General features: G+C 33.5%; 2 protein-coding genes across 6 annotated transcripts; one reads left to right on the forward strand and one right to left on the reverse strand.

Annotated features, from left to right (window-relative positions):
- Positions 1 to 2,830: 2,830 nt before the first annotated feature.
- Positions 2,831 to 11,113, reverse strand: LOC114754968 (E3 ubiquitin-protein ligase RGLG4-like). Of its 5 annotated transcripts, none has more exons than XM_028943830.1 (13): positions 11,052 to 11,092; positions 10,669 to 10,934; positions 5,882 to 5,966; positions 5,239 to 5,379; positions 5,053 to 5,166; positions 4,830 to 4,927; positions 4,667 to 4,746; positions 4,437 to 4,542; positions 4,186 to 4,313; positions 3,882 to 4,005; positions 3,642 to 3,698; positions 3,466 to 3,556; positions 2,831 to 3,188 (listed from the first exon to the last, which is right to left on the reverse strand). In XM_028943830.1, the coding sequence occupies exons 2-12, from the start codon at positions 10,927 to 10,929 to the stop codon at positions 3,470 to 3,472; spliced, it is 1,281 nt and encodes a 426-aa protein (XP_028799663.1). In that variant the 5' UTR covers positions 10,930 to 10,934; positions 11,052 to 11,092; the 3' UTR covers positions 2,831 to 3,188; positions 3,466 to 3,469. The 5 variants fall into 5 exon arrangements, with proteins under 5 accessions (XP_028799663.1, XP_028799662.1, XP_028799664.1 ...); XM_028943829.1 differs by having other exon boundaries at positions 3,454 to 3,556; XM_028943831.1 differs by having other exon boundaries at positions 2,831 to 3,556; positions 10,669 to 10,885; positions 11,052 to 11,113.
- On the forward strand, positions 7,388 to 8,158 carry LOC114754973 (agamous-like MADS-box protein AGL61). Its single transcript, XM_028943837.1, has one exon. It carries the CDS (start codon positions 7,415 to 7,417, stop codon positions 7,886 to 7,888), a length of 474 nt encoding a protein of 157 aa, XP_028799670.1. The 5' UTR covers positions 7,388 to 7,414; the 3' UTR covers positions 7,889 to 8,158.
- Position 11,114: the final 1 nt, after the last annotated feature.

The raw sequence follows: 11,114 nt of genomic DNA on the forward strand, positions 1-11,114 counted from the left end.
ATGAGCATTTCACTCGTTATATTTTTTTAAAAAATTTGGAGATAGACCTTATCATAGAAAATTATTTCAGAAATGTAATATCCTTATTTTGTCTTTTTGTTTTTTTATTTGTTATTCTTCCTAAATATAAACTAGTTAATGTAGCTTCAATGATTTTCAAGGAAAAATATTCATAATTTACATTATCCTTTTCATATATCCACCAATAGTTCATCAACACCAAAGAGGAAGAAGCACAAGAAAGGAGCTTAGTTTAAACGAAATAAATAAATAGAAGACCAACTAGTAAAAGTAAACTCATTTGAGGAGAGTGATGAACTCGAAAAGTTTGAAATGCGAAGAGAAATAAAATAAAAGAGTATGACATTGATAAACATAAAGAAAGCGATCGATCATTCTATAGTTTGGAAGTATTATCATGCTTCGTTATTTTTATTTTTATTTTTCTTGTACTCTTGTTCGCAAATATTGATGAGTTCTTTATTGGATTGATTGACTCGCCAACTTAATATTCAGAGTTTGAAGCCTCAAAAAATAAGTTGTTTGGACACATTGATTTGATTTCGGTTGTTGGTCAAAGATTAGTGTGTGAACTGAAAATTAATAGATAATGACTTGAGAATGCCCATCTGAGATGAACAAATATCACTCAAAGGATATTATTTTTATCATGACCAGGCAAAAATGTCTTCGATCATAAGCAGAGACTTATAAAAATAACTGTGATTTATAAAAACATCCAACATGGTTTTGTAATGCTTAGAATGGTTGAAATAAGATGCTAAAAAAATTTATAATTGGGTGTTAATAATCAGCCAGTAAATAGCTATTTCGATTTTTTTTTTTACCTGGAGTATCTATTTTGATAGTTTCTAACCTGATATATTGATCAATCATACTGTAACTTAATTTTTCAAAAATTAAAGTTAGTGGAAGAAATAGAAAAAAAATGGATAGAAGAACCTGAATTTGAGTATCGATAATTTCTATGAATGAAATCTCGTTGGGTACAACCAAACTGTTTATCTTACCAAGTAATGCTTATCTCCAATTAAGAGAAACCAAACTATAGTTTGAAAAATAGTTTCTGGAAAATAGATTTTTGGGAGAATAAATTTTGTGAAAAAATAATTCTGATAAAGTGAGATTGTTTGGATAGTTGTTATTAAAAGCACTTTTTATATGTGTAAAGTACTAAAAATGGTATAAATTAATATGATAATTATATAAAAGATAGATTTTATAATATATTTAAATTCAAAATAATAAAATTGTTAATAATATATTTTTTACTAACATAATTAATCATATATAAGATAATATAATTAATAAATAATTAATAATTGTATATATATTTATAAATTATAGGATTAAATATGTTTATAGAAAAATAATTAAAGGGTGTTAAAGTCATGTTACCGTTAGGATCTACTCTGGCTGACACACTCATACTCTCTAATTTGAACCAAAAGTATAATAGATTTATTTTTTCTAAAATCATGATTTTGAGTTTAAAACCATAATTTGCTGATTTCTCTCCTATTTGGCAAATTTTGGTTTGGATGTCAAAATCATGGTTTTGGCCAAATTGTTGGAAAACCTTTTCAATTTTTTGTGGTCCAAAAGTTAGGGTCATCGAATTGGATCCTAAGGTCGCTTACGCTTAAAATAATAAATGACCACAAGACAACTTTTTTTGTTTTTTTGTTTACCAGGACCACAAGACACTCGTAAGATGGATGCCGCGATTTTCATATGATTTAAATTATTATTTTGAACAATCATAATTTTGAAGTGTGGGTATGATTTTCATAAGATCACATTTTATACAATAAATTTAATTTATTAATTATCATCTTTCACCCATGTATTATTACTTTTTACGCATACATGTCGTCATTCCATACGGCATGCGATCTGATGGTTCAATTTATTAATCCATGACACTCGAAGTTCTTTTCAATTCATCCCGCAGCACTATTTCCCTTCTTTTCTTTTTTTTTTTTGCCAACCAGTTCAATTTCAATTTTTAATGTTTAGTTCTAGACAAGGTATATTTATTTTACTATTTTTATTTAATTAAGTATTTGGGACTTTAGAACCGTTCATTGCGTACAAAAAAGAAATTAAGGGGGCCCAAATATAAGTCAGTTAAAAGCAGCTTGTAGTATTTCCCTGGAAAATATCGTTGCTGAATTGCAAGATGTTGATTTCACCTGAAAAAAATAATAAGTAATGAGAATTGAGAAAGAACTACGTATATATTTTAAAAAAATGTTTGATCACAAAATAAAGGATAAGGGAAATTATAAATTTTAAAAAAATGTTTCAGGATGAAATATTATCCATATCACAGCTTTGGAAAATGGGATAATAATATGAAAACTCAACCCAATCAACCGGTCAAATCCATCAATTAGTAAATTATTATCATCCCTTCATTATCATAATCAATTCGGTCCGAAGTACAGTTTTGGGCAGGAGAAATGAGTCAAATTTTATATTTTTCTCCTCATAATGAAATCATTGCAGGTTTTTTTTTTTTTGGGGCGGGGGGAGGATAGGAGCGGGTCATATATGTGTTTTAGTATATTTATTTTGTTAGAATATGTTTGATTTATAAATAACTATTCTATTTATTTATGAATTAGCAATTTTTATCTAAATATCTTTTTTAAAGGTTAGATATTAATTTTTCTGTATATTTTAATTCGATTATATTATTTTAATCATAGTCGAATTGACCTCTATTCAACTGAACTACTTATTCTTGAATTAATATGTCAACAGGTTCCCCGGTCAAACTGTCTTGCATGGAGTAAGAATATAGAGATATTGAAGCCACTATGCACAATTGATGAAAAGGTATTATCTTTGCATCAATGTAACCAAATTATTCAAACCATATTGGCAACAGAGAAGAAAGTGTACTGTATCTGTATGTACAACAGACGATTGCTATGAACAGCTTCAAACCCATACGCCACATGAAACAAATAAAATCTCCCACAAAGCCAGGACACTCTTTTTCAGTCTAGAAAGCAACACTCTCACCCTCTACATACAGCAATCTCATGCAAATCCAAGTCCATTCTTCAACCAACCACCAGGAAGCAATACTTTCTGACCTTAGTTAATGTACATAATCTTCTTCCACGTAGGTTTTATGGAAAGCATAGCCCCTTAAGCTGTTCATCATAAGATGCATATTTACGTTTTTAGTTTGATTTAAGGGAAAATAGCCACACAAAAAAACACTGAAATAGAAAAATTGCATACAGAGACCCATTCATAAAAATCGTTGTCAAAACCCATACTAATGTTATCATGGGTCTCTATTTACAATTTTTCTATTTTGATGGTCTTTTTTTAAGACTTTTCCTTGATTTAATAAATTAAACCAAGCAAACTTTAAAGGTAAGAATATTAAGTTCTAGTTCTCTGTAAAAGTACCCTTTCCCTTACACAATCACCCGGTGAACACCCTGAGACGACTTGTGATCCGCTCTCGGCAAATGGGACAGTTGGTTAACCTGGATCCACAATCTCTGCAAGTCTGCATTTCAAAAGATTGGTAAAACACAAAGAACAAACAGAAAAGACAAGAACGGAGACCGTGAATTGAATTCAATGAAGCTCACCATGTGCCCACATCCAAAGGCCAAGTCCTTAGCATTTGTCAGGCAAATAGGGCAGGCCTATAAATATCAGAATTATCAGAGGACAACCTCAAACTTGTCAGCAAAGCAAGCAGTGATGTGTAGCAATTACTTGCTCATGTCTAACTTCTGACTTATTTTTATTGCAGTAAATTTAATTTCCAAAACAAGGGACAATTAAGGCAATTATACAACAGCACTCTTGATTTTAGTCTCATATACCTGCTGCTGATTTCGCTCATCGTCTGAGGGAACACTGCTTGGTAGACGAGCCGGTGGTGCAGGTCGAGAATAAGGAACTGGAGGAGGTCGCGGAACTATTTTCTTAGCCCTACCTGTCGTACGGCTATTGTCCGTTCAAAAGAAGAAAAAAGTCAATCATCGAATGGCAAACTCAATCAAACAGTCATGACAAAGAAAACAAGATTGCTTCAGGGAAAGCTGTCGACAGAATAGAGTGAAAGCATATTAGATTTCCTTTTTGCTTTTCATCAAGTAAAATTAAGTAGTGTATGCGAATCTTTACCCAAGTCTTTTAAGTTCAATAGCTGCTTTATACTGGAATGGAATCTCCATCAGAGCAGCCAGAGCAAAAGCTGCTTCTTTCTGAGAAGGGCTTGAATTTTTAGACATTATCTCAGTGAAATTAACGAACTGCACAGAGGAAGAAATATGCTTTATACTGAAATATGCTATGTAAGCAAGTGATGAAGATGGCAATAATGCAAGTAGGCAAGGTAATGCCATCCAGAATTTCTGATAATCGTTGTGCTGTACCTGAAAATTGTCAAAATCGCGTGCAGGTATCTTGTCATCAAACTTTCTCATGTCTTCCCAAGGCCCATCACCAACTCCAACAAGAACAATCGAAAGTGGATATGAACTGGCAGTAGAAAATAGAAATGATCGGGTAGAAAATAGAAATCAGTATTCATAAGATTTTTATTTGCAACTTAAATTTTTAAGCTAAAGTGATTTTTGACGCTCCTCATCAGTCATCACTTTACCTTGCTTCAACAATGGCTTGGATGGTCTTCTGTTCCTGAGGACTCAGTTCTCCGTCATCATAATTTACGCTTCTTGTAACCTTCATATCAAAGAAAAATGCGTAACTAAAATTTGCAACACATATGCGGCCGACTCAGATATATAGAGGTAGCCTGAGTAAACCTGTCCATCTGCAATTATAACCAACACATGGAATTGGCCCCCATTTTTCTCAACTATGTCTATTGCAGCCTCAATCACCGGACCGTAAGAAGTTGGCCCTTCAAAACCAAAATTGCAAACAAATATCCTTAAGCCATCATTTTTAAGCAAAAGATTAAAGGGTCACATCATATTTGAACAAGCTGATGACTATAAAAACCAAATATGATAGATTGATAAGGACCTGAAAGTTTCAAGTTCGGAACTATTTTTTGGTAGCAGTCCAGAACTTCCTCAAAACCATGGCAGGATGAATGATCACTGTGAAAGCTAAATACTTCTTGATCATGGGTGGTAGCTGTAAAATGAGGATAGTTAAGTGAAAGGAACTTCCTTTTATACGTGGACTGCCTTAAGGATTGGGACTTACCATCACCAAAGCCAAAACATGGAATTAAATTGTCATCATCGAAGGGCGCCAAGGTTTTGCCGATAATAGAGATGGCCTTCTCGTAGGGGTTGGGTGTTGATCCAATAGCATGCAGGCTTCTATTATTAAATGATACTTTGCCTTTAATAAAAACACGGATACATTGGCTTCTAAGGCGAGCGATGAAAGAGAAATCATTTTAAAGGTACAACATAATTTAAACCCATGTTTCCTTTATCAAACCAGAAACCATATTTATGCCAGTTAAAGTTCACAATCATGGCCACGGAATCATCAGGATACATAGGTCTCATTTGGTACGAAGCATTGAAAATTAGGAACAGGGATTGTTATTGAGATTGATAAAATCTATTAAAAGAGTGTTTAACATAAGAGAATGCATGTTATATGAGATTAGGTAAATCAATATATATGGGATTGGAAAATATCATGGGGAGAGATGTTATTTCCCAATCTCATCTTTATGAGTTTGTCTAATCCCATATAACAAGCAATTACTCATGCTAACTATCTTTTTAATAATTTTTCTCAATTGCAATTCCATTCCCTATCTCTCGTTTTCAATTTTCAATACTTCGTACTAAAAAGTATAATAGTGTGTGTTTCGTGTATTATCACTTACCAGTCCACTCGTTGCTCTTCGTGAAATCAATTCCAAGGATGAGATTTGATGATTCCAAACCTTCTTTCCTCAAGGCTGCGGTCACCTGTTTAGAAGAGAAAGCCGCTGAAATTTTCACGTTTGTTGTGCAATGCACGTATGCCGAGCAGTTTAGAATTTGCAGATATAGACATAAACTACTCTAATTTACTTGCTCAAATGAAGGAGTTATATTAAGATCATACGTGACATGGTTCAAAAAATTCGTTTTACTGACATGAAGAAATTCTTGAAATGACCCTGCGTGGACGACAGCTCTGGGAACAAGCGTACGTATATCGACTAGGGGTAGGGACTAAAACAATAATTAGAATAATACCGCACAAAAATAATAAATAATATTCCGGAAAACTCCTGTCAACAATTTTTATCGTTAGCAGTAGAGAGCCAAAATACTTTTTTTAATTACAATATTTTGTTACACAAAAATATAGTTATACTAATTAACTATTCAACTTAATCAAACCCATCCCATTTCTTTCCTGTTCTTACATAAATAAGCTGTGAAGACTACTTCCGATTAAATTAATAAATTATTACAAAATTCATGTGAGATATACATCCCTTCAATACATTATTACTATCTAAAAATTCCATATCCGCTTAAAAACCCTAATAAGATTATCCAAAAGTAGCCTAGTCAAGAACAAGCAAGTGCGCCAATCCCATTCGATTTTTTAAAAAATAAATAAATAAATAAATCATTGTTTTAACTTAAAACTAATTGAGAAACTATAGAAACAATATTGTTTGGAATTAGAAGTGTACATTCTATCTCTTGTCTTTAATATAAGAATTTGTTCAATTTTTATTTTGACTCTAAATATAAGACCCTGGTTCACTTTGCCTTTTATATTTATTTATTTTTTTTACTAAGGTAATATTTGTCATAATGGTAATTATAACCAATATACTTAATTAGTAAAAATATTTTAATAAAAATAACACCTATTTATTACAAATAACTAACTTAACTAATTTTTTTAATCTACTCAAATCAGTCAACTAACTCTTATATTAAAGATAAATATAAATTTTTTTTATATTAAAAAAACTATATGGGCAATCGGATAATGAAATAACTTAGTTTATCTGGGTCGTATCAAATTAAATCAAATGTTTGCTGAACTTCATCCAAATATTCACTTTGATTATTAAAATATTTACTAAGCAATCAGGAAATAAATGCCCAACAGAATTTGATGAGAGTTTCCTAAACTGAACAGAAATCTAGCCGTTAAGGTCGAGATTAGCATTGAGCGCGCAAGTAACAAGGTTTATCATTTATGAGAAGGAAACCAGAACGGCCTAATCAATCCTTCCTTTCTACTTTGCTTTCGCTCCTTATTACCCAGGATCACTCCCGCCACCGCCATCTTCGCGGCAAAACTAGACCATTGCCACCGCCATCTCCGCGGCAAAACTAGACCATTGCGTTATTTCCCGACATCAGTGAATCGTTTTCCCGATTTCCCTCCACCGCCGGCCGCCGTAATGGGAGCCGGAAAGCGGAACACAGAGATCAAGAAAATTGAGAACAAATCAGCGAGGTACGTTTGCTTCTCCAAGCGCCGCGAGGGACTGTTCAAGAAGGCTCAGCAATACCACAAAATCTCTGGGCCCCTCATTGCGGTACTGGTCTTTTCTCCTACTGGAAGATCCTACGTCCATGGCTCCCCTTCCTTCGACCCCATCATTGACCAATTCCTTCACAGCTCCACCGCGGCGTCAATGACGACTATGACAGCCGCCGGCACCAGCAGCACCGGCGGGAGCTGTATGACGGAGCCCTCTGTTTCCGACTCTGCCTCTACTACTAACAACGTGGGTTTGAGAGAACAGGTGGAGGCGATCAAATTGGAAGGGTGTGACAGTTTGGAGGAGCTGTTGGAGATGAAGAGGAAACTGGAAGAGGTTAGAGAGACGGTGCTATGCAGTTTCGCGGACTCGCTCATCTCAGCATTCTAGAGTTTTCAAAGAGGTCATTTTGATATAATGATTGTCTATTTTACTTGCCTCTAAATATCTCAGAGTGCCTTTCGGATACTTTAACCCATAGCTACTGATTTATCAACAGTTCCAATTACTTGGGTTCTTTCCCTCAGTGGAATAGAAAGCATGTGCCATATTTACTTGTGTTTTGTTTTCCTGGGCAGCCTAAATCACTCTGCTAAAGGCTTATGAGATTTTGACTTGTCAAGTGATAAATATTAGACCATGTCTAGTTTCTTTCCTGAATTAAAGCGGTGGGTAAACAAGCATTTCAAAGACCAAAAAATTAAAAAATAAAAAAATAAGACCAAGTCGTTTCTATGGTAGCCTCTTTTTCTTTTTTGTTGACTTGCATAACATGAGGATCACGCCGTGACCTACCCATCACAACATTGTGGATCGCGCTGTGAGAACACAGGAGTATTATAATGGAATACAATGGGATGGCAAGATTTGATTTGGTCCTAATCACCACAATCCCTATCCCCCAAACTTCTCCCCCACGAAATGATGTAATGACAAATGCGATTTGGCCTAAACTTAAATTTTGCCTCTGTACCAAAAGAAATTGCCTAAGCCTTTGTTCCCCCCCCCCCCAAAATGTATAAACGATTCTTAAAAAAAAAAAAAAAGCAAGTATGGATTTACACTGTTCACCCATTTACCAGTTTCTAGCAAAAGCGTAAAACCCACTTAAATATTTAGAAAACTCAACCTCCTAAAAGAAAATTTCACCCTATCTTTTTTTTCCCCAACTTTTTACCATATCACAATTTTTTATGCTATGATATTGTGAGATTAATTAATGATACTAACTTCACTAAATAATATAAATATTTTAAAAAAGACAACATTTATTTATTATAAATAATTAAATTAATTATTTTTTTAATATTCATAAAATTAGTTATCTAGCTTTTTATGTTAAGAATCAAATAGTATTTTATACTCCACGCCTCATTACAACAGTAACATTGTTCTTTACAAAACCATGTTGTCTAATGATCTTTATTTCTTAAATATTCCTCTTTCCCACGTAGTATGATATCTTTCACGTAAGAAATTTAGAAAACATATTCAGTCTTTAACTTTTAAGAAATATACGTCCAGCCTCCAAATCTTAAACGTTTTAAACTCTTATCCATAATAGTTATGTCTTTTGAATAAAAAACTAGGTAATCCAAGACGTGTATCTTTTGAGAATTGAAATCCAACGGCGCCTTGCATCCCGTATCAGTCCCAAACAGGTTATCCTATGGACTTTTAGATCAAAACAAAGCAAGGTCCCCACCAATAATATAAAGACTTATTATTATATCCACTAAACATGATCAATCAAGCATCGCGGGAAAAAAAATATATCATCAATCATTTTTTTATCAATGATAGCTATCATAAATAGGCCCCTAAAACACGTCAATTTCCCACTTGCCTAATATCTTACGGGAGAAAATTTAAAAAAAAAAAAATCCGTTGAAAGATTTATTAATGAGAACAATCTGACCATTTTAAAAAAAAAACTGATATTTTATAAAATCCGAACATATGATGTGTTAATATTCTGATTTAAGTCATTTTTACCAATAAAAAAAATTAATGGGAGCTTTTTCCCAATTTTCCCTCTTTTTATCTTGCTTCTAGTTTTCAATTAATCCTTCCAGTCTTTTTTCCCCTGATAAATTGACTACTTCTACATCAGAAAAACGTTTAATGGGACTTCCATAATCACATGAAGTCAAGAACATGATGCTAGTACTTTTTTTTTTTAACTCAAATTATTTTGGATTTAAAACTAGTCTTAAATATAAAATTTCATGGAATTCATTTATGGATCTCATCTGGCAACCCAACAACCAATTTTATAGTGTGTATGAAAGGAATTTTGCTTCTCCGTCCTTAAACTCAATATGAAGTCTGGCTGGTAAAAAAAAAACTCAATATGGAGTCTTCTCCTCTTTTTCTGGTTTCTTTTTTTTTTTTTTTTGCTTTTTTTTGTGGGGGGTGGGGGAATCAAATTTGAATTTTGAATTTTGAATTTTGCAATCACGTTAAAAGTAGAGCCCTCACCACGGGACACACACCCACTTGACTTTTTAAGTCTTCGTTTTACCAATATCTAAGCAAGTGGCAGACACCCCCTTTCAAGAAACACGTTTCAACTCAGCTCACGGGTCAGAAATCACAATGCATTAACGAAGGGACCTGCCTACTAGCTGCTCCGAGTCCAATCGAATAGTGTTAAAGCTCCAAGTTTAATGATCTAGTAATGTAATCTTAATTATTGAATTTATTGTTTGAAAAAAACTTATTTACCTTTAGCCCCGTAATTTTAAAGCCCAGTGATAATTTCATAGTGCTCAGAAGTTTTACCAAATATTGAGAAACTCTGTTTTGAAAATAAACTATACTCAGGTAAATAAGGAAATAAACTAACTATTGAAATAACGTGAGTATGGACCAAAAAAAAAAAAGAAATAACGTTAGTAAAACATTTTTAAAAAAAACTACTCACATTCCAGAAAATAAAACTTACTTCTACATTTTTTATAAGTGAAAAAACCAAAATATTTCCAATGCTAGATTCTTCTTTTTCTCTAATCGATTATTTAACATATACTCACCGCTTCCTACGATTTTCACTTGACACTTTCCAATGGATAATTTAGCGAAAGGAACCACCAAAAAAAAAAGGCACCAAAGACAAATGACAATCAGACAAAATGAAATTTTTAGAGAAATTGAATCAAAGTTCAAACCTGCTCAAGGGTAGTGAAGTTATCGGGAATCAAAGCATATTTCTTCTTCACCGATTCCTTTCCTGCCACGACGGAGCTTTCTCCGGACGATCGGTTCTTGTTACTCCATATCCTCTGCATCATCTCCGGCGGCTGTGGCTGTGTTCGTGGAGGTTGAGGCACCGTTCGGTTACTTAGGTTAGATGACCTGCTTCTTCCGCGCTCCTCTTTAACATTTCTGGAAAATTGAGCGTTACGCTTTTTAACAAAGGCGTTGCCCATCGTATCTTCAACAATAACAATTTCTCACAAAATTTGAATAAATAGCTGGTTTTTGAATCTGATTAATTCAGAAACACCGAGATTACTCAGTTATGCACAAGAAGGCAAGGGAAGCGAAATACCTAGGAAGTTACCGCGAGCGAATCTGGGTAGTCAGATAGATTGGAGAATCGAATTCGTCTCTT

The sequence above is a fragment of the Neltuma alba genome, unplaced genomic scaffold (assembly GCF_004799145.2).
Source record: "Neltuma alba isolate B1F8T4 unplaced genomic scaffold, ASM479914v2 tig00010229_pilon, whole genome shotgun sequence".
In the NCBI taxonomy this organism is placed as follows: domain Eukaryota; kingdom Viridiplantae; phylum Streptophyta; class Magnoliopsida; order Fabales; family Fabaceae; genus Neltuma; species Neltuma alba.